General features: G+C 32.2%; 1 protein-coding gene across 2 annotated transcripts in view; it reads left to right on the forward strand.

The window, feature by feature from the left end:
• l(3)04053 (lethal (3) 04053) overlaps window positions 1–22,529 on the forward strand; it is a 44,867-nt gene extending 22,338 nt beyond the window's left edge. For both annotated transcript variants that reach the window (XM_075369346.1, XM_075369347.1), the window contains exons 6-9: window positions 12,426–12,488; window positions 16,840–16,952; window positions 18,994–19,150; window positions 22,222–22,529. In XM_075369346.1, coding sequence (XP_075225461.1) covers window positions 12,426–12,488; window positions 16,840–16,952; window positions 18,994–19,123 — 306 coding nt within the window. In that variant the 3' untranslated portion in view covers window positions 19,124–19,150; window positions 22,222–22,529. The remainder of the gene's footprint in view (window positions 1–12,425; window positions 12,489–16,839; window positions 16,953–18,993; window positions 19,151–22,221) is intronic.
• The last annotated feature ends 2,118 nt before the right edge of the window (window positions 22,530–24,647 follow it).

Here is a 24,647-nt window from a genome sequence, read left to right on the forward strand (position 1 = left end):
CAAGTCGATTATTTGGAACAGTTAAAAAGTTAATATTCAAAATTTTAAGAAGTGAATTACCTTTTACACTGACAGAAATTAAAAATGTAAAAAATCAGATTTAGAGATTGGGTTTCATGTATTTTTTAAAACGCATTTCAGTTTTTAAAAACTACCATGTTATTATTATATTAATAATATCATAATAACAAATCCCATTATTAAGACAAATATACTATATAACACATCTTTATCAATATTCTATCAACAATGACCAGAAGTTGTCTGTCCTGTCTGCATACTGATTTACAGACTATAAAATTACAATTTATTCAAAATGATATGAAATTATTACTTGATCATAGTTTTAAAAGGATATTGAGGGATAGCTCACGTAAAAATTTCTTACAAATACAGTACAACTCTACTACAACATGGCCAAACATGGACATCGGTTTTACCCACGGTTATAGGCTAACCGTGTTATTTCGAAGGTGAAGTGTAAAACTAAAAAGATCAATCCCCATTGGGCTAACATATATTATAGTAGTTAATATATTATTACTGAAAGATACATCTACAGATAAAATTACTTTTTTATAAAATAAAAATGTTGAATAATTCAATAAATTACAGAGTAGTAAATGAACTGTATCTACTACCAGTATATTTGTGGCTAGATTTCATTCTCACATTGTTTTTCTTCATACTCTTTATACATGTGGTACTTAACTAAAATACATTTAATATAACACTATGCTTTACTTTTTTACTATACTAGAACACATGTAAACAACACGGTTGAATGTACATAACTAAATATAAAAATTTTAAAATCTAAGTTTACATTAGTTATTATAAAAAGAAGGAAGTTATTTTTGTTTGCTTGGAGTTTATGTTCTTTTTCTTATTTATATATGATTTAATACTTTACAAGTGTGTAGCAAATGAAGAGGATTACAATCTCTCTGTTGTCCCATCCGTGTCATTAAGTGATTTACGTTGTTGAGAACTTCACTTATTTTGGGTAAATTAATTGTAACGACCTTTGATATGCATTAACTTTCTTCGTCCGACAAATCATTCCCAGGTGCAACATATAGTACGCTGCGGGAGTATTGTTATTGTCCTCTTGAACCTATTCTTCTAGATCAGTAACTGATAATTTTTGGCCAGTGTGGTTATTCGTACCAAAATTGGTCACTCTGGCCAATTTTGTTGTCATTTTTACATTTTGACCTGCAATTTACTCTTGTGACAATGCTTATATTTTTCCATTCGAACATAACATTTTACATACATAACATTTTTTAATGTAAAGGTTTTCAAAAAATCTTCAACTTTTAGTTCTGTTTACAATAGCTGTTAACTCTCATCGATAGTAGCCTTTAAAGGTTCGAATAATTCCTTGATCCAAAGACTGGATTAACGGTGTTGTATTTTTAGGTAAAAACATTGCTGTAATTTTATTACCTTTTGATTTTAATAAGTCTGATGGTGGTGTGGCTGGACAATTTTCAAGAAGTAGTAAAGCTTTTTCTTCCATCTTCCATATGTGCAAATAACTCTTGACAGATGGTATGAATTCCTCATTAAACCATGTTAAAAAATATTGAATGTTAATGTTCCAAGAATTTTTACTGTTTTTATAAATCACCAGTAATGATTTCATGTTTACCTGTTTGAAACATCAAGGACTTCCATATTTACCAATACATAGCTGTTTTAATTTGTGATTTCAAAATTTATTTGCACATAATAGAAAAGTAATTCTTTCTTTATTCATTTTCATACCTGACTTATTTGAAGTACGCTGTACATCTAATGATTTTGTCAATAGTGATTTATAATAAAAACCAGTTTTGTCACAGTTGAAATATTGTTCAGCTATAATTTTTTAGCTATAATTTTTAGCTATAATCCGTTTAACATTTAAGAAAATTCTTTGGCTACCAGGGCATCTGCTGAATGAGATTCTCCTTCAATGTTTATTTGGCCTGTGCCATAACAGATTTTCCATCGCGATACCATCCACTAGATGCATTAAATTCATCACTTTTGTTACAAGTCATCGCAGAGGTACAAACATTCATTGATGGTGCTAATGTCACAAAGGCAAATTTTTTTCCTGTCAAGTCATGCACTTTCATCAACAGCATTAATAACAGAACGAAGTTTATCTTCCTCTTTAATCTAGTCACGATTCCTTCTGGTGCACTGAATTCCCATGACAAGTTAGCTTTAGACTGACTCGCTTTTTTAACTTTTTTGATGATATCAAGTTTGTCTTTGACAGAATAATTTTTTCATTTAGGAGGCATTTTACACAGTTGGTCTGAAAAGTACCCAAACTAAGTTTCTGTAGTCGATACAAGTAGTGCCATCTCTTGGACAACCAAGGAATTATGTAGTACGATGTCTGATGAGTGTATGTACAAAATTTCATCATGTTTCGTCACTCCAGTCTCAAGTTATATTCGACCACATATATTGTATACATGGAACAGAGAAGTGCAATAAAATTTTGTGTTCAACTTCAAAAAGCTATTGTTGAAACTTATTCTATGTTACAGCAAGCATTCGGTGATGAAGTCGTATCTTGTACTATAACATACATGTGGTGGAAGCTGTTAACAATAGTAGAGAGTCATTGGATGACAACAAAGAAAACGGGAGGTAGTCATCAGTTGTTCACAAAGAAAATGCTGTGAAAGAGCGCACGCTCCTGCTCGAGCAACCTCATCTTACTGTTCAGGCCATAGCAGAAAGCAGAAGAGCTAAACATCAGTAAAGATGTGATACGTACAATTCTAACAAAAAAAATAAAATGCCAAAAGGTGTGCTCTCATTTCGTTCCACACTTGACCAAAGAACAAAAATAGGTGCGTCTTTCTTGCGCTCAAGACTTAGTTGAGACTGCCGATAGTGACCTGAATGTTTTTGCAAACAATTATAACTGGGTATGAAAGAAAGCTTGTACTTCATGTTTGATCTGCAAATAAAGCGTCAATCCGCTGCTTGGTTGAGTCCTGGAGCACAAAGATCAGCAAAATGTCAGGCAGCAAAATTCAAGAGTGAAAACAATATTGATTGCATTCTTCAACTCAAAAGGCCTGATTCATCATGAATTTGTCCCAATGGTCAAACTGTGAATTCTAAATTCTATTTGGAACGGCATAGATGAAGTCCTACGCAAGAACTATCGCATGAAAATAAACAAGAACAAAACAAAAGTAATGAAATGTAGTAGAAATAACAAAGATGGACCACTGAATGTGAAAATAGGAGGGGAAAAGATTATGGAAGTAGAAGAATTTTGTTATTTGGGAAGTAAAATTACTAAAGATGGACGAAGCAGGAGCGATATAAAATGCCGAATTGCACAAGCTAAACGACCCTTCAGTAAGAAATATAATTTGTTTACATCAAAAATTAATTTAAATCTCAGGAAAAGATTTTTGAAAGTGTATGTTTGGAGTGTCGCTTTATATGGAAGTGAAACTTGGACAATCGGTGTATCTGAGAAGAAAAGATTAGAAGCTTTTGAAATGTGGTGCTATAGGAGAATGTTAAAAATCAGATGGGTGGATAAAGTGACAAATGAAGAGGTATTGCGGCAAATAGATGAAGAAAGAAGCATTTGGAAAAATATAGTTAAAAGAAGAGACAGACTTGTAGGCCAGATACTAAGGCATCCTGGAATAGTCGCTTTAATATTGGAAGGACAGGTAGAAGGGAAAAATTGTGTAGGCAGGCCACGTTTGGAGTATGTAAAACAAATTGTTGGGGATGTAGGATGTAGAAGGTATACTGAAATGAAACGACTAGCACTAGATAGGGAATCTTGGAGAGCTGCATCAAACCAGTCAAATGACTGAAGTCAAAAAAAAAAAAAAAAAAAAAAAAAAAAAAAAAAAAAAAAAATTTGGAAGTAATGAAACACCTAATGCATCACATTCGTCAAATCCAGTTTGAGTACCGGGATCCAGGCTGTTGGACTTTCTTGCATGACAATGCCTCGGCACACATGGCAACAGTTTTAACACGTTATTACACCTCACATCAAATCACTGTTTTATCCCACCCACCCTATTCATCCAACTTGACTCCAGAGACTATTTTCTGTTCCCGAAACTCAAGTTGAAGATGAAAGACTGCTTTTTCGACAACATTCCAACCATTCAAAGGACTTGCACTGAGCAGTTGAAGGCAATCCCACAGAGTGATTTCTCCAGAGCATTTGACTTGTTCGTGCAGGATTCTACTGGCACTGCAACAAGTCTATAACTAGAGAAGGGTTCTATGTAGAAGGCTGATGTCACTTACACTGCTTATTAAGATAATTGTAAAATAAAAAACTGTATAGACAACAAGAAAAGATTAGTGGCAGATTAAAATGTATTACACAAATTTGCGAGACATATTGTATTTCAACTATGACTGTGTTGAATAAGTAACAGCTGCTAACTGTAATTAAGTGGATGCATTACATCTATTGAATATGAGTCCTTCGTCAAACATTTTTAATAAAATAAAATCAATTTAATTGCAGAATTGTACAGTAATGTATTTCTAATCTAGTTAGTGTTGTAATTTCTAATAAAATCTATAACTTTGTATGTTAACATAATTTAAAAAGTAAGTGCTGATAGAAAAAAGGGAAGTTAAGTGACCTAACTTTTTGATATCTTTATTTTATATTTCTGTCATTCTGTTTACACAGCGCAGTTCATATAAAGAAGCTTGACAGAGCGAAATGGATTAGTGTAATTATTCTGTACAATTTATTACTAAATACTGTATTTAAAGGAAGTTGAAAAAATACGTTTGTGTATATTTACAATATTAAACATTTTAAAAAATTTTTATACATAATGAAAATTTTCCTTTCTCAGGGGACATGCTTTTATATGCATTATATCTATATCTGCTGTTTTTTCAACCGCGTAATAGCAGGGTCGTACTGTACAATTTATTGCTTTTAAATAACTTATAATGTACAATTATAAATAGCAAAATACAATTCTCATTTATCATACACCTTTACAATAGCTAATAGAAACTAATACAGAAATAACAGTAAGATGATAATTGAAAAATCAGCAATTTACTGTATGCAAGAATTATTCACGTTTAATGTTTACAAAAAGAACTAGATTACACTTTATAAATGAATAATGTCACTTTGAGTGCTATTCACAAAGAACTTGCTGAGCAGCTTCTAGTTCTTGATTACTGTCCAAAATGGAATACTCATGGCGCACTCTTTACTTGTTTGTTACTGCACATTCACTCCAAATGTTCTCACACACTGTGATTGCATTTATTGCAAATCATACTTTTGTTTATCACACACTGTACTGAACTGTCCTTCGCTGTCCTTGGCAATATTTCTATCTCCAGTCATCAGGACTGGCTGCAGTACTAGTACTTGATCCATCCTTTTGTTTGTTCAAGTGATTTCTATTATCCACACCTTCTGTGCATTTCTATAGATTCTTTTTAAAAAGAATTCCTTGTAGTTTTTTTTTTAATTTTTCTTACTTCTTCTGAAAACTTCTCTACCTATTGCAACGTAAGCTGTAAAAAATGTTATAATTGAAAAAAGAAAACAAAAGAAATATTCTTTTTTTATAACAAACAAGAGCTTCATCCACCTTATTATTCTATTACGGAGAGTATAATAAAAAATGAAATATAAGTACAGCTACTGCAAACTAAAAGATCCATTCACCAACCAGCAAATCAGATTGCTATCACCATACACAAACATGCACGTACGTGTGCAATTAAGCCAAGAAAATCATACCCATTGAGCTAATTGCTTAATAAATAAATTCGGCAAACAATTTGTTTTTTTGGAAAAAGCAACTTAAGAAACTAATTTATTCCAGATTTTCCCATTTAACCAATCCATTACTTGAGACTCAAACAGTTTGTTACTACTACCTGACCACAATAATCACATCAATGTAGAGAGGGCATACTTCTTAAATAGAAGCAAATGTTAACATTTTATTTCCTTGGATACTCATCTAATTCATTTGTCCTGTGAAAACACACCCGTATTTTTCACATAATCATCCCTTTTAGCATACTATCCTACCATATGATTAATTATTTTTTTCTGCCAAAATTTGTGGTAACATTTTTTTGAGCAATTTCAGTATCCTAAATGTATAATTAAAATGTAATCTAAACACAAATAAAAACAATAAATCAATAAAAGTTAAAGATAGATAATATGATTGGGATTTATTCTTGGTTATGAAATGTCAATAATTTTTAACAGAAAATTTCTGCAAACTCTCTGAGTTTAACTATCTAACTCTATATGTATCAGCTGATCTTGAAACATTCTAGAACACTTTCCTCTTAGAGTGTACCTTATCAACCATAAAGTTATTCCATAGTCCATTTAACCCAAATTTTGCTTTTGATGACATTCACTAATATGATTGATCAATAAATGAAAGTTGTGGCTTAAAGTTACCTCTAAATAATTGAACTTCTCTTTCATTGTTACCTAAAAATCATCTTTAAGGTGACGCCAAGTGATCTTCATTTCTAAGATTCATTATTTTTGATTTGTTTATCTTATCAAATTTTGTAATAACATTTAGTGTTGAAGTGAGCATGATGAGAAAATAATAATAATAACACCTTTATATTGATTTCCCCCAATCATATCATCTCCTTTCCCACAAAATTGCAGGTATTGTTAAAAAAGTAAACAAAAATAGTATATATCACATCTCCTTGTTTAATACCTTTACAGGCCCCAAAAAATTAATAATTTTATTGTTACACCAAATGCTTTGTATAACTCCGCTACTGTCCTCAGAAACTGATATATGAGCAATTTATAAATGAGAACCACTCTGACAGTATTATCAAAGGCAAGGAGTATGAAAAACAATAAACCTTCATACCTGTTATTAATCCTGCGGTGAAACTCGCATGTTACGTTATTACATTATACTCAGTTTTCCAATTTTTTCAACACATGCAAAAAGAGCTTTGCTCTTTTACAACAATACAACTCAATACAACTCCTTACATTTTTACTATGTTTTTGGTGAACCAGAAATATCAGGGGCTGAAATTCCTCAGAATAACTGCATGTGATAAAAGTTTATTTAAGAACCTCCAAATAAGATTAAAAAACTCTTTAGTTTTGGCAGTCACCCAAAATAATGATGGGAAGCAACAGCAGGTGAATTTGTGCTGTGTCGCTAAAGTGGTGTGTTGTCAAGTATTCTTGGATAATGGAAGAAGGTTGTGGATGGGGTGTATGGACACCATCTCACACACTGCTCTCACATCTGGTGCGCGGAGGAGGATCGTGCAATTTTCGAATCACTAAAAGAATCTATTCCTGGTGCCATTTATGAGAGAGAGCCCCTTTCATCACCTTCTGTATTGGCAGGTGGCTTGCTGGATTGTTCCCATTCGACGTCTCTCACTTCATAATACACTTGCAAATTGCAGAGGTACATGATATAGATGGAGGTGTTGCCATTAAAAGTTGGTGATTTGGTCATGCATGTGTCACAATAACATATAACTAAGGAAAAAATAACTAACAACGAAAACAAATCAAAAGCAATTAAATCAAAAATCATAAAAGGAGGAAAAGCCCTAACGGGAGTTAGTATATCCTAAACACCCTCAGCAATTCTCTCCAAAACCAAAAAACATTATAAACTCCTCTACTGTGAATATAGCTTGATTTTTTCAGTTTTCTCGTAAATCAAAGGACGACCCGTTAACATGAAGTCTGTAAATAACCTCTGTATGTTTCAAATCATAACCTCATACACTACATAACAACGGGGACTTAATCCTGAATCTACCAGGCCAAACTGGGCCACCACATCCAGAAAGATATCACATATTTATGTGGAAATTACCAAGAGGCACACTGCAAACTTCTAACATTGGGAAGAGACCATGTGTATAATGCCCATTTACTGTCTCATCCCATCTGTCCTGCCGCAAGTCAAAGCTAAGTTCGATCTCCTTCATTCTCTCTGAAGTCAATTCACCAGACTTCTTAGCAACATAACGCTGCTTCTTTTCAGACACAAGAACGTCTATTGGTTTCACAACTGCAATCACCAAGACTGCCTCTTAAGAGACCATTCAATAACTCCCAGCTATTATCAATAACAAAAGGCGGGGCCCTCAACAAAATATACCAATAGATCTTAAATTTTAGCCTACTCGTCATACTGGTGCAACATGCAACATAATTGCCTCGCATACGCTTGGATACTAAATGGATAGATACGCTATATGGATATATAGATACGCTATATGGATGGATACGCTTGGATAGGTAATCAGGATTGATTACCTTCCTAATTCGGTGCTGCAACGCGTATTGTGTGTTTATGGTGGTTTTTTCTCAGCACAAATCTTCCCTCCTGTTTGGTCAAAGGCCATTTTCATACTGGTGCTTGGACCAGATGGGGCATGCCCCTCAAGCTGCTGCCCTATCTCCTTGACAAGCATTTTGTTCACAATGATAGAGGGAATTATCAACCGCAGGTATGCATGGTGCTTGGAGAGACATGGCCTTTTGTCTTCAGAACAGTGTGATTTCTACCAGGGATGTTCTTTCATTGACCATTTATGTCTCTGGAGGCAACTATTCAGGATACTTTACTGCTTTGCCGACGCCCCATCACTATCTTCTTTGATGTCAGGAGGGCATGCGACACCACCTGGTGACACTCTGGTACTCTTGAAGAGTAGGGAGTCAGGAGCAGAGTGCTTGCTTTTATTGGGGGTTTGGGGGTTTCTTGGATGACTGATCTTCCTGTGTTCATGTTTGAGATTATTGGGTGGCGTTGCCTTTGAGAGTGGGTTGTCTCAGGGTGGTTTGTTGGGTGCCACCTTGTTTGCTGTAGCCATCAAAAATGTTACTGGATGTGTGCAACTGCCTGTTCTTTGTTGCGTCACGTTCAGCAGCCACAGCAGGGAGACTGCTAGAGAAATCTGTATCTCACCTTGAGGCTTGGTTCAACATTGCCGGCTTCACCTTTTCACTGAGAGGGCAGGATGTGTAGTTTTCTCACCTCGGGACCATTTTATTTTGCAGGTCTTTCTCGGCGAAGAGCTGCTGTCTGTGTTGATTTTAAGTTTTTGAGTTTTTTTTATGGCTGTCTTGCATGGGTCAAACACATCAAAAAATTGGAAGCAAAATGTTCCAAACTTTTGGATGTGCAGCACCAATTGGGGGTCCAATTGGTCATATATGTTGGATTTCTATTATTCCCTATTTTGTTCCCATTTGGATTAAGGTTGTGTCGGCTCCTGTTTAGCGTATCATACTGCACTTGAAGTGTCTGACTCTGTGCATCATGCTTTCCTTTGGCTTGGTGCAGGTGCCTTTAAATCAAGCCCTGTCATAGATATACTTGTGGGCTGCAGGAACCAGCTTTTAGCATCCTACTTTGCCCCTCACTGAATCACCTGGCTTTTGCTGTACTCATTGCAAATCCTTATTTTCAAAGGTGTGAGGACCATCCACATTATGCTGTGCCTGTGGGTGTTTGTGCCCATAGTTTGCTGCACCTTATAAATGTTGACACACCTTCTATTTTTCCAACGCATCCCTGTTCATATCCTCTGTGGAGAATCAGCATTATAAATTTTGTGTACGACCTTACGATATACAATAAAGAATCAACACCACCTACTGTCTTTCTGCAAATGTTTCTCCATATCCTCTCAAAGATAAACCCAGATGCAGTAGTATACACAGATGGATCAAAACAGAATGATATCACTGGATGCACATTTGTTTGACAGAACCTACATGTTTGGAGTATTAGAAGTGCTGAACTATATGCTACAAATAAGGTTTTTAATATCATTAACCGTAAGTACTGCCATATCCTTATTTCTAGTGACTCGTGTAGTGCTCTCCAAGGTTTATAAGATTTGTATTCTAAATATCTTATTGTCACCAAAATCTATAATGCAATTGCTGAGTGTAATCATCACAATGCACAAGTGAGTTTCTGCTGGATCCCTAGCCATGTGGGAATTCCAGGTAATGAACATGCAAATTCCGCTGCCAAAGATGCATACAGTCAACCCTCCTTCACCACCCGTGTCACTACATCCAACTTTATTAATTGCATAAAACACACTATTCGAGTAAAGTGGCAAGGTTTCTGGTCTGCTACAATAGATAACAAAATCTGGCACATTAAAGATGTTGCCTTGGGACTCCTCATACAGAAAAATTCATCGAGAGAAAGTGGTGCTCTGCTAATTGCAGATAGGAATACAAAGATACCTGATGTCAGCAGAAAACACCACTATACACAAGATGCGACTCCTGTTTAATTGTGCGCTACATCCTTGTGAATTGCATATGTTATGCGGCCTTGTGTCAAATTTAAATTACCCTGCAACATTCGTCAAATTCTGGGCAATGATAAAAAAGTTTTTGATCATTTGCATTTTCTACGTGTTAATATTCTACATAAAATTTAATGTTGTGATGTATACATTTTGCCCTGGTATTGAAGAGTTATTTTATTGTTGTTAATAGTTGTTGTTTATAGTTAATTGTTAATAGCTGTTAATAGTTGTTTTTGCTATTTTAACCTATTTTTAGTTTTTAACTTAGTTATGGTTTTTATATTCTTTAATTTTTGTTATGTAAGAAGGGGCCTTTTACACCCCTCTCAGACTTTGTTAAATTCTATTTATTTTTAGTTATGCCTTATACTTTTTTTATTTGTACAATTATATTTATTTTTATTTTTGTGATACTTTAAATGACATTTAAGAGATATTTCAGCTGTGTATTTTTTTAGTTTTTAGCCTAGTTCTAGCCTCTTTTTTTTTTCTTTTTTTTTTATTAATGTATTTTATTTCTGGTGTTGAAATGCCAATTTAGAGGGCAAATTCACCCTCTAAAAGTAGTAGAAAAAAGAATTAACCTAACAGTGTGATGGTGTAATGACTGATCTGAAGAAAACCCACATGCTGTAGTTGAATCAAATTTCCAGCAGCTATTTTCAGTGAATGTTTAACATTTTCAGTTAGTGTTATGGTATGGCATGATCAACAACCAATTTAATAATAGACCTTTTCATACTAGAACATTAGTCATGGGGAGAAATTATCTGGAATTTTTAAACAATGAATTTCTTACAGGGCTCAAAAATTTCACATTGGCGAAATGAATTGAAATGTACTATCAATTTGATGGTGCACCAACACATTTCACAAGTGAAGTGAGATAAAATTGTTAGATGAAAAATTTACTTATAAATGGATTGGACATATAGGGTCTGTAAATTGACTACCTAGATCATTGAACCTTACTTCCTTAGATTACTGTTTATGGATGAATGAAATGCAAGGTATTTAAGCAGAAAGTCTATATGTGATGAACTGATCCCTCCATTCTCAATGGTGCTGCCTTCATCAAGGAATGTAAAGATATCATTAGGTTGGCAACAGAAAAAGTAAGGATACGGGTTATAATGTACATTGATGTCAGTGATGGAATTTTCAAACAGTTGTTGTAAATTAATGCAGTATAAACTACAGTGAGTAGTCAATAAAGTAAATCAAAGTATATAATTTTTCAAAAGGACTATAATTATTGTACTAAAAACAGCTTTTTTAATTTTTACTAATTTATGTACTTCATACTAATTCATGTTATTGTACTTCAAACCTAAAAAAACTTGTTATTTGTCATACAATTTTTCTGTTTTACATTGGATATCATGAAAAATATAGGAAATACAGTTTTGGCACCTGTTTTATTACACTTTTCAGGTCAAAAAACATAAGAAACAATCAAGTTCCCCTTATATTATCCCCTTATATTACACCTTAAAAATTTCAGTATAATCTCATTTCACCAGAGGAAATTTTTTGCTAATTATTTCCTTTCATCCTGCATCCTTCTGTATATATACTTGCTTGCATATATACAGAAAAGATTTTATTATTTATGAACAGAATGGAGAACTCCATAACATTAAGAAATACAAACTTGTTTTTTTAGTAGTTGGTTAAAAGTGGTTATTCGTTATTTGTTTTTTCATTCATGTTTTATTTTACTTATTTTAGCTAAACTTAGCCTTATATACTACAATAGCCAGGAAAGAAATATTATAGGAGCATTGCTGTTTTTTAACTCAGTTTGGTAGGAAAGATTTCAACCAATCACTTACATTAACTTTCTCTGATTAAGTGTATTTCCCTAGAAGAATACTGGGGTTTCTCCTTTGTGATTCATAAGTCTGTCCTGCATTATTTTGTATTAGGCCTGTAGGGGAATGTTTTAACAAAGAGGTTGGAAAATTAAAAATTATTTTAAATTAAAAATAATATACTTTTTTCTTTTAGATTTGTTATTTTCAATTTACTCTCTTCATTATGAATGTTATGTTGTATGTTTTTAGAAAAGAGCAGTTACCGCTGAAAGTAGAGTATCCAAATTGAAAGCAGAAGTTAAACTGCTAACGGTGAGTAATTAAAATGTTCTATTTTATGAAAATTTGTGCTGCTTTTTATTGTTAGTGAATTGTATATGAAAACTTAAAAACAGTAATCTGAGAAACTAATATCCATTGACCTCAACTCCTAGCCAGTGGCCAAATTTATTTCATTAGTTTTATTGATTCTGTGTAGGTTTATTTTTAAACCTAGAGTGCTACTAATATAACTATTATACATCATTTTAAAGAGGAAATTATGAGTTAAGTGATAGTTCAATTTTTTTCTGGGGTTGACAATTCCTAAACATCATAATATGCTTGCTGTTTCTATAATGTTATCTTATGTTTATCATGAGAAGTTGTGGGTTCTATATATAGTTTTTGTTTGATTTTTAGTTTATGGTTTTTGTGTAATATTAGTTTATTTTATTTTTCTATCATTTAATTTTATCTTTTTTTTGTATTTACTTTAATGAATATGATATTGTTTTTTTTTTAAATTTCATTCTGTTTTAATGGTAAATACATAAGTTATTTAAGCACTTATGAATAAATTAGAACTATAGATAGATAAATAGCTTAAAAGTATTTGTTAATTAACATGCACATAACAAATTGTCATATTCTCTATTATAAAAATGAACCTTATTTTTCAAAACCATAAGTCATCTTTTATGTTTTTATCTTTCATCAACATCTTATCATATCTAAATTTTTTTGTTTATTTCATATATTGTAATAATTCTTTTAAAAACTGATGACCAGAACTTTAGCTAATACAATTTTAATAATCTTCACTCTTTCTTATGTGTATTTTAATTTAATATAACTAGCAATTCCTTTTTTTTTTTCGTTGAAAGAGGAGAAACCTTTTATAGGAACTATATGATTTCATACCCCATAGCACTGTGGTACTTCCTTGCGGGTCTACCCACTAAAACCCCTCCCTCTCTACAACATCAGATGCTGGGACCAACATATGATATTATCACAGCACCCATGTCTCTTGTTTCCATCCCCACCTCCACTGCTGACACCACATCTTGAACTTATCACAATCCTGTGGGTTTATATAACCACAACCTTAAGCCTGGTACCTGCCTCAGGGGAGACTCAGAGGTAGTTATTCACCCTTGGTGGACATCTTCTGCCAACTTGGTGCAGATGTTCTTAACCAACATAGTGGACACTGCGTGCCATCATTCGGCTGTTAACATACTCCCAATGATGCTCTGTGGGGTAAGCACATCAAATTCTCTCCTCCATTCTTTTCTATGCTGCAGGAACCAATTGTACACAAACATCATATCTCTATGGTATCCTCCTCCCCACAGTATTCACATTCCATGGAAAGTCTCAGCATCCGTGTACACAAATATGCCTTAAAGTACACTTATGCGTGCACAAGTATGTAAGGAACTGAGTCAACTCATACTCTAGTTCCCCATGTTTTCAGCACAGCTGTCTCCTTTCATCAACTGATCTCGTCTCTCCTGCTACCTGCAGACAATCGATACCTTCGCATCTGTCTTACCCACTCTAATATACTTCCTCTCTTGTTCAAAAAAGGAAGTCCAGAGGCACAGGTTCAATCACTATGCTGATGACATCGCCTGATAAGAGTCCTGTATCTGCAACATGCTCGAAGGGAGACAGCTGTCTGCAGCCAGCTAAGAATTGTGCAGGCTCTCTAGCTGGAGACAGACCAGACTGGTGCTTCATATAGACTTTCAGTAACACCACTTGAGACAAGATCCTCTGCTTCGACGTATGGGAGCCCCCAATGACCGATGGCAGCAGCAGTTTTCTCGATTTTGACTGACATTTCTCTTTATGTGCCTCTGGAACGTGGCGTTCTTGTATATCCACGTTCTTGTAAATGAAGCGTACAAGACTACATTACATTCATTCATTACATTACATTACATTACATTTACATTCATACATATCATCCTTATTCATCCTCTGAAGTAATACCTTATGGTAGTTATGAAGGGCAAAGAGAAAGGCAAATTCCACCCCAGCCATCACCTCGTAGAGAGCGCGAACACGGCAGTCACTCTCCATTCAGCCCCACAGAAGCTTTTCAGCATTGGAATCACCTCCTACCAAGATTGTTTTTGCCAATTGTCTTCCAATATCCACTAATAAACTGCTCTGGCAATAACTCAAAAGCATAGGATGAACAGTTCATTGAATAGCAAATAAACAACAATGCTGTCAAATAATTTAGTCAGGCATAGCCTGTGCTGCTGCTGGAGCAAATTACCTGCAAGGCATCAGAGACTTTGATAAGAGGCATTGCAGACCCACTGTCTCTCAGCAGCTAATGCTATATTTAGCTCCCTGCATAGCATCTATTCGGCTTTTTCCCATCTTGCTACTTCTGAGACCAAGTTTATTTAGATCCTCCAGCTTCTGTTTGAATTGATTTGGAGAATATTTATTTCCAATTTTTATGGCACTCTTTACTATCAGTCCCGTGGCTGGTAGCTTTACAGGCTGTGCTTCTTTGCAGTCAGGCCTTCGAGTGGTCAGGGGCACTGAGAGGTACCCCAGCATCTAAAGCACTTTGATTCTTCCCCCTGCCTGACAATGCGGCAGCTGAGCCACTTGATTTGGATCTTACCCATAGCATGGAGCTTATGAGCATTATTCATGGGCAGCACCAGTTGAAAAGCTGGCCAGTTTCTCTGGGCATGCGAGACACCCTCTTGCATGTCTCAAGACACAGTCTGAGCATCCAAGTCCTTCACATGAATGAAGGACTTTTTTATCGACCTTCCTCTTCTGAAGGTCATGTTAGTTTCTGCAACCTTTTTCTTTATGGTCTCGTGGAGCAACTTGTTGCCTGTGCTTTTGACGCGGATCTGTATTTCATCTTTTCTGGCTTTCTGTATAGACAGGTTGTCTTTCACCTCCTTATTGTAATTTTCTGCTTAACTGATCTGAGAAGATTGGTGAAAGACTTCTCATTAGACTTTATAATCAGAGTCTTAGTGATGTCTTGCATGACAGACACCTTAGATTTGTTGAGTCTGTCTGTGTCCAGCCCCAAAAAACCATGAACTTCCTGCCCTTTTGTCTTGTCAGGTATTTTGTAAGATGACAAACACTAAGCCCAATCTTGTCAGATAGGACTTTTACACCTAACCTGGTGGTATCTGACATTTCCATGATTTTGGAGAGCTGCTTCTTTAACCTTCCTGACAGCCAGTTCCTTGCCTCTCTATAAGTCTTAGACCACAAAATTCTGATTCAGTGTGGACTCCATTGTATTGCCAGTGTGGCCTCCACTGCATTGCCAGTGATGAACCTGGCAATGGGTCTGTCACAAAGACCTGACCCAGCTTCACCTGACCCCCCTCCCCCTTAATGAGTGGCTGAAGCCAGGGGATCCTTGTGAAGGCCTTCTGCATGTAGGCAATCTTTGTGCTGGTTGCCAGGTCAATGATGACAACTATGTTCACCTCATGGTAATTGCAAATAAATTTCTTAACGAGCTGTGACTTCGTGAAGCAATCCACTGGCAAGCTCCTACAATAAAGGTTTACAACCTTGTCATCTTCCACCCCTTGTGAAATAAGGGAACATAGCTTAAGTAGCCATTACTACTGATTTCGTATGCTACCTGTAAATCTCACTGGTGAGATCTTTATGTTACAAATTATACACCATGATTTTTAATGTATTATGTTACTGTAAATTGTATATCACACCATTTGCGTCACAAATGATATGCAGTATATCACAACAAGTTAAAGAATCATTATTCTGTCTAGTATCAACTTACTATCTGAATTTTGAGTTTTGAAACTGTTTTTTTTTTTACTCAGAAATTCCAACATATTGATATTGGTTGAATAACCCAGGAAAAATATAGTTAAAACTGCTAACAACTAAACAAAATTAAAAATTTACCACAAATTTTATTATAGTAATAAATAAACTGTAATATTACTATTATTTACCACAAATAATATTAATAATAAATTAGTTATTCTTATAAATAATCTGATTTTACATTTATTAAATATTATTTGTATATGATCTAACTTTTTTTGCGATTTCAAAGGAAGTGCATGGAAAGGTATCACCTTTTAAAAATATTTTCCTTGCACTTCGTCGTAGTTGGAATTATGCGCAGTAGCAACTATGGTAGTTGGAATCTATAATGTACCATAATATGCAGGATTTTGCAATTTTTGACAATTTTTCAAATACAAGTATTTTTACTGTAAAATGATGCTGCCAAAATACAGCTGCTTTATATTAATAATTTTATTAATTGATAAAAAGTAATTGTAGATATTTATACATTAATATAAAAAGTAAAACTATAGTACTGTATTATTTTAATTTTGTCTCCTTTTAATAGAATGAATTGATTGAATTAAAAAGTCAGAATACTTCAAAGGGTACAAAACCAAAGGTACAGAGGGTTGCTTGTGAGTTGCGAGCTGCTGCCAACTCAGCTGAACGATCATTAAGGTAATGTACTAAAATAGTTTTTAATCTTGTTTTGTAAAACTTAAAATTTGTGAAATACAATCATTATTATTGTGAACTATTTAATTACAGTAATATAAAAAAAAAACGTGTTTAAGTCTTTATTGATCAGTGTGAGATAGTTGTATAAAAATATTTTTCCATGTTTTGAAACTAAGTACATGTGAAAAGATAAATGAAGCATATTTTTGCAATTTTTTTTTTTGTACTAAAACAATATTATTAGAATATTTTAATAGGTAATTTGTATAATTTTTTTTTAAATAGATAAAGTAGTTTTTACTAAAATAAGTAATGTTATAATTCTAATACAACCACAAAATCATGAATTTTGAAATAAGCAGTGTAGATTAGATAAATTATTTGGCCATTTTGTCAAAACTGTCTACTTTCAATTATTTACAATGGGCCCAGTCAATTTGCAAGAATTCTTTATATTCAGTTTTTCTTAGCCTCTGGGATTACTGTAAGATATGGCTTCAGAGGATGAGATGAAATAGTAATTTTGTAGCATAAGAAAATTATGTGCCTGACTGGGATTCGAACCCAGGACCTCTAAGTGAAAGACCAAGATGCTACCAATCATGCCACAGAAGCCGGCTTATATTCAGCTTTATTCCATTTCAGATTGTCTTGCATCAGGAAACACATTATCATTTTGATATACATTCAAAAATGGATTCCTAATCTTTTTACAACAAATTATTTATTTTGAACATATTAGAGAATGAACATTATGTGAGATACTTGACATATTATTAACGGTTTTATGGTATATAAAACCTTTACAATGGTTACTTTGTAACCATTGAAAAGATGGCAAACTAATGAAAAATTATGCTAATTTAAACTAGTATAAATAGTTCAACAAGATCCAAAAGAAAGCAAAGTTACTTTCTCATAAAATTATCTACATTTTAAGCTGGGAAGGGTGTTAATGAAATTAACCTAATATGTTTTTTGTGGTTTTTTATAACATGCTAATTGAGTTGAAAGTTTCCTAGATTTATATATTAAAATTAATTTTTCCTTTTGCATACTTAATTCTAACATTATTATTCTCTATGCAGATAACAAAGATGGCCTGAGCAACAGTTGAATAGTAATTATATAAATTGATTACTAATAATTTCAAAATTAAACCCTTTTGTTGCAGAATTAAAAGTGCAGCATTCAGGAAAACTGAACTTTAAGTTTGTCTTATATTTAAAAAAAGAGAAGATAAATTTTAGTTATGTATTTGCACATGGTTTGAGTGATCAAAATGAAATTTTTTGTACATTACTCAAAATATTTTCATTACTCAATAGAGGCAAATAGGCAATAGAAATGAGTGCAAATAATTGTTGTGTACCACTTTTGCTACTATTATCATTTATCCTACCTAGCTTTCTTGGTTGTGGTATGTAGAACATATGATGTACAAAGCAAAATAACTTTTCTGGTAGTACTGAAGTTCTTATTATGTGCAAAATTAAGGTGTTAGTTATAGAGTTGAGTGATACCTACTCTTTAGAGGATTTTCCATACTATGTGTTGCACTCTTTGAAGAAGACAGGAAAAATCCTTTCACTCTTCACTTTCACCGGTATACCTAAAACAGAATGCTTATAGTTTTTGAAAATTGTTTTACCATTTTCATGAGTCTTATGTTCATATCATGTTACCTACAACTGTTACATTTACAGTAGATAAAAATCAAATTCGGAATTTAATTGACTAAGTTTTAAGCATAAATGTTTTGCTCAAATTCACTAATTTATTATATTTTCAGAGAAACTCTATTTATTTTTCTATTTATGTAATTATTAAAAATTAAAGTTTCCTATCAAGCAATTTATAATTTATAACACTTTTTCTTTTTTGAAGATTACTATAATTTGCTTCATATTTGCATGAAACAGAAAGATGTGAAAAAAGAGTGTGAGTACCAGTCAGTAAGTACCAACAAAATTTATATTTTATTTACATAGACTTATTTAAAAATATTAATTAATTATTTATCAATTTTCATTTTTAATAGGCAATTATTAGGTGGTGTTGATAATTTAAGACTTATTGCTTCAACTTTAGAAAATAAGAATCAAATTGAAGAGGATCCAACTGATTTCCTAGATTCAGATTCTGTAAATGAACCTGGACCTGCTCTATAAATGTGATTTAATATTTTTATATGCAATGTAAGTAGATAAATTGGTTTATTATTTTATAATCTGATTAAAATAACTAAGTTTTAATGTACAGTAATGTTAAATGTTATTTTTTTCATTCACTAAAGATTTTTAAACCTCTTTCAACACTATACACAGTTATCTACTTCCATTACTAACTTAGTACAACTACCTACTATATTGCCTCTTTGTCAGCTACATTTCAATAATCAGCCATTGTGGTTTCTTAACATAACATTCTAAACGCTAAAATGAAATTTTTTCATTTTTTTAGTCTAGTAGATCTTTGGAAAATCTTATATTAATCTTCTATTATTTAATATATTCAACATGTTTGTAAAATTTACTTATAGATTTACAATAGTACCTTGTGTATTACTGTGCTCAGTTGCATGTGTGTGCATTTTTTAAACCAACCATTCAAGAATTTTATTTACTTATGATAATTCTTTCTAAAACTTATCTTAACTTATTAATCTCTGTTAATGTCTGGACTCAAGCTGCAAAACTCAGTATGGCATACCAGTAGACCCTTGTGTATATACCAGATGTTTTAGACTGATAGAGTGAGATGGTTTCTAAGAAGGAGTCAGTATGTGTACTTGCAAAACACATGCTCGACCCATTTTTACTTTGTTTCTGGTAATGGTAACCATTGAGCATCTGAACTGTATAAGGTTTTGTCAAAAATATGGTGATACGTAAAATGAAGCAGTTAATAAGATTCAGCAGTAGCTGATTAGCAATATCATCATGACATGAATTAAACAGTGGTATTGCCAATATAAAAATTATCATACTTCAGTTGATAGTGACCTGCACATTGGCAGTAGCTTTTTTTTTTTTTTAACTGTTACATTATATGGCTTAATGTGCAGCAAATGTAATTTTAATAAATAATGTTATTAAAAGGTCTGTCATCTTCATGATGTGAGCCAGCACAAGAGACCAGATATGTGGAAATCATACAACTGACAGTTACATCATGATATTTTCCCCACCCATTCTTCACACCTAATCCAGAATTGGTCGAGCACAGAATTCCCTAGGTGACTAGGATTCTTACTTCCTAAACTCCTTATGATTTCTGAAAGTACCCCAAACTGAAGATGTTGCTGAAACCATCCCAGTTTTTAAGTGAACATGAAGAATGTGAGCAGAGTTGATATCCATACCAGAAGAAGACTCCAGAAATGTTTCAAGCAGTGGAAGAACTACTGGATTAAATGAGTGAAATCATAAGGAGACTGTTTTAAAGGAGATTTGAACTGGTAAGCTACTTACTCCCCACCATTTGGGTATGTACAAAATGATTTTAACATATTAAATTTTTGTGGAAAGTTTTTGTGGAAGCCAGCCAGTTTTTTTTTCAACTAATCTTGAATTCAGTTCTCATCAATTTTTAACTTTTTCATTATTTGATGATGATAATCGTTAAAAAAGATTTGTTCCCAGCTGCAAGCTTTTAATAATAAATTATAACAATATTGTGAAGAGGGTTCAAATAAAAACAACAATTTCATTGCTGTAATTTATTTATTGAGTACAGTGAGATGATTTACATATTATATTTTAGTTTATTCTCTTATCATGGCAATGTCTGGTGCAATTGCTTAAAAAACTTCTTGATCCCAAGAAAGGAAAAAACATTTAGTTGCGCATTATCAATTCTTGACATCATTGAAGTTAAATTTTTTTTTCTCTTAAAAATTACCCAAGCTGATAGATAATTTCCCAGTGTTAGTAAATATGGAATATGGAGTGTGATATCCCACAAGAACTTAATAGAATTTCCATAGTTACAGCATCAATATGACGATGAACATTGTCCCGGAAGAAACAAACAAAAACCTGGATAAATATGTGGTTGAACAAATTGCAGATTTTACTTATTTTTACTGGATTTTTTACCTTATTATAGCATAGTGTTGAATAGTAATATAGTATTATAATAGTAACTGAAATAGTATAATAATAGTAATAATAATTTTTTGTTCACATAGAAAGTCAAAGTAGAGCATTCCCTAAAAAAAGAAAGTTGCTTTTTTTTCTATTGAAAATGTGGTTTTTGCTTTCTGTGCTGGAGGTGAGCTGTCATTATACACTTCTCATTTTAACTCTGGGATGGAATAGTACATCTGCGTACATCATAGTTTATTACAGTCCAAGCATTTGTGACTCTTCTTTTTATATCTCTGTTTCAGTTGTGTGATGACAATTAATTTATTTTTTTTTAGGTTTAAGTTACGAAAGATAGGATGTTCTAATCTGAGTTGACCTCTTGCTATTATTTCTACTCTCTTAATTTATATTTAAAATTTTTTCATAGATTTTTCTAATAGTAATTTTCTAATTTTATTGACTAATTTCAATCTTTTTTTTTGAATAAACTTCAATATTTTTGTCTTCATTATCTGAGGCTCTTTGCTAAAAAGTATACACTTGATTTTCAATTCTCTCCAACCCTCTGAATGCTTCTCACCATTCATTCATACACTGTGGACTGACAGAAAGAGAAAATTACTCATTCTCAAACTAATTTTTAGATCTTATGTACATCTAAAATGGAGTGAATCCTTCATTATAATCAATTTAATAATTCACTCTCATTGTATTATATACTCTCTGCCAAGACATACTGATTTTAACCGACAGCCGGAAAAAAAGAGCAGCTAACACTACTAGCAAGTTCAACCATACAAGTACTAATCTAGTGAGTCACATCTATTTTGTTCTCATTAAAAGGATAGAGCAAGAAAAATTCTGTTTATATTTGAATATCCCTAGCTGTAGTAAAAAATGCTTCTGTAAATATTTTTTGTTTTGAAATTACACTATTCACAATGAGCAGTAAGCCAAATAGTTATTTTTTCTAATGGTTCATCAGTTTAATTTTAAAGCTGTGAGTTTTTTTTTTAACCTTGTTTTGTTTATTTAGTTAAATGGTTTTTCTGTGTAATGAATTACCTGGGAAAATTTGACCTTAATTTTTCATTGGAAAATTTTCTTTTAAGTTATTTTAAATAATAAAATGAATACCATTCTAAAAATGAGAGCTCATTTACTTGTTTTTTTTTCAGAAATATTTTGGATGTTTGACTGGAAAGTCAAATTGGAAAGATTCTGCGGTTATATTATGAAATACATTAAAATTACTCATTATGAGTTGTATTGTAGTAATATTAAAAAATAATTACTGACTGAATTGAATTTTACCGATGATTAGATCATTTTGTTCTTTGATGTGTATACATATATTTATCAAGATTTTTCAGTGATAAGGATGTATCCAAGATAGTAAAACCTTTTTGTTATTTTGTTGAATTTTTTTTAATAATGTTGTAATAGTGTAAATAATTAGTATGAATAAAATACTGTTTTTAAATGATTTTTTTGTTCAATGTTTCAGTTTTAATAATTGTAATTAATTCATATTTGTAGGTAATAGTTATTATTTATGTGATCTATAATTACATACATTTCAGTAAGTTATAATATTTTTCTGTATATACTGGAAAGAAGGATTTAATTTATTGAATACAGTGTACCAAATCTTGTTATTTGATTGTAAGTTACAAATTAGTATTATTATTTTTACTTACTGTAATGATAATGATGTAATACCTGTAATGATAAGTTATTACCTTTATGAGCTTTCTACTGTTCTATAAATAAAAGTAAATGAAACAAATTCTGCTAACCAAAATTTTTAATTCTTGATTTTTTTGGATTTAACAATATTTTATGTGTGTTTACTTGGTATTTGAAATTAATGGTTTTTTAATAACTTTTTCTCATGTAAGGTTTTCTTTTTTTTCCTTCACAAGGATTAAGTGTTCTGAGCAATGTATAGTGGCTTAAACAGCATCATTTGGATTAAAAAAGTAAAATACTTTATTATTAATTAACAGGTGGTTACTATGTTACATCTACCTCTCTACATTTGAAAATAAGTTATTATGTAATATATTGCTTACTGTAACATCATAACTTGTTTATATAAGTTGAAAGCTTTATATATAACCCAAATTTATACAAATCTTATTCCTTAATCGATTCCATCTAGTGTAATGGAGTTTTACATTTATATTTTTCAAATCTCCAGTGCTTTTAGTAGTTTTTATATTTCCCAGTGTAAGATTATTTACTGTGCATTGATAACTTATAAATTGATCTTCTAAGCTATGAATTCTGATATGTTGTGTATATTTAATGTTTTAGAAAGTTGTTCTTTCCTTTCTAGTCTTGTCTAAATGATAATATTTTGTTAAAAGTGGTATTCTTAATTGTTAACCAATTTATCTTCACACTTCAATTTTAAACAAGTAAGAATTTATTTTGTCTAATGACAGCAGATGCCAAATACCCGCTGAGGCAGCAAAACACTCTTGATAATCTGTAATGCACTTTTTTTCAATATCAATGTTGTTTTCATTTGATGGCTGTACAGAAAATTCATTAGTTGTACAACAAACATATTCTTACTTAAAATAAGTCAATAGCAACTACCTTCTGTGTAATGCTTTTCAGTTGATCTTATATAGTTATTTTACTACTGTAATCCACTTTGAGATGATCTTTCATGACCTGTGTACAATATGAGAAAGTCATAGTGTAGAGCAGTTGATCAGAATAATAAATTACTATTTCATTCAGATAGTTTCATTATTGAATTATTTTCCCAAAGCATTCTGTTATTACATTGCTTTACTATTGTAGAGGAAAAAATAACTTGAATGTCATAACATAAGCAGTCTATGAAGTTTTAATGCTGTGATTTGTTCCATTTTTTCTTGGTTTTTGTGGGATTGAATGATATATGTGTTACCACCCCCACTTTGATAAGCTTCTTTATTGAATGTTTGTTTATTTTACAATTATAATAAAATGCTTTAGTGTATGCATAATAAGTCATAAATTTTAGTGTTATTTTTTCCCATTTTATAAAATATAAAGTAATCATCTATATGTATATACACACACACACACACACACACACACACACACACACACACACACACATATATATATATATCTGCGCATGTATATGTGTGTGTGTGTGTGTGTTTGTTGTTGTTTACTTTAAACAAGCAAAATCAGTGTTTGTAATGTTTTATTACTGAACTCTTATTGTACATATATTTATTAGTATTTTCCATCAAAATATAACTAACAAACTAATTATTTTAATATTTGTTCAAGGAATGGAAAAATAAGAAACAATGTTGAGAAGTGTACAGTTGTCAACCATATAAGACAAAAAGTATATACAGAAAAATGTTTCCGTGGATTATTTGATGTGATTCCATATTTCAGATGAAAACAATTAAAACTTCTGTGTGCTTCTCATGAATTTCAAAATACTCTTAAATCATTGTATTAAACTACTTGTGAGCAATACAGTAATGTCCATGAGAAACATGAAAGTAGATTCATTCAGTAAGATAATTAAATTATATATAATTATTAATATTTTTTAAAGCCGCAGAACAATTTTAAAATAATT

This window comes from Lycorma delicatula, chromosome 6 (assembly GCF_047948215.1).
Source record: "Lycorma delicatula isolate Av1 chromosome 6, ASM4794821v1, whole genome shotgun sequence".
Taxonomy (NCBI): domain Eukaryota; kingdom Metazoa; phylum Arthropoda; class Insecta; order Hemiptera; family Fulgoridae; genus Lycorma; species Lycorma delicatula.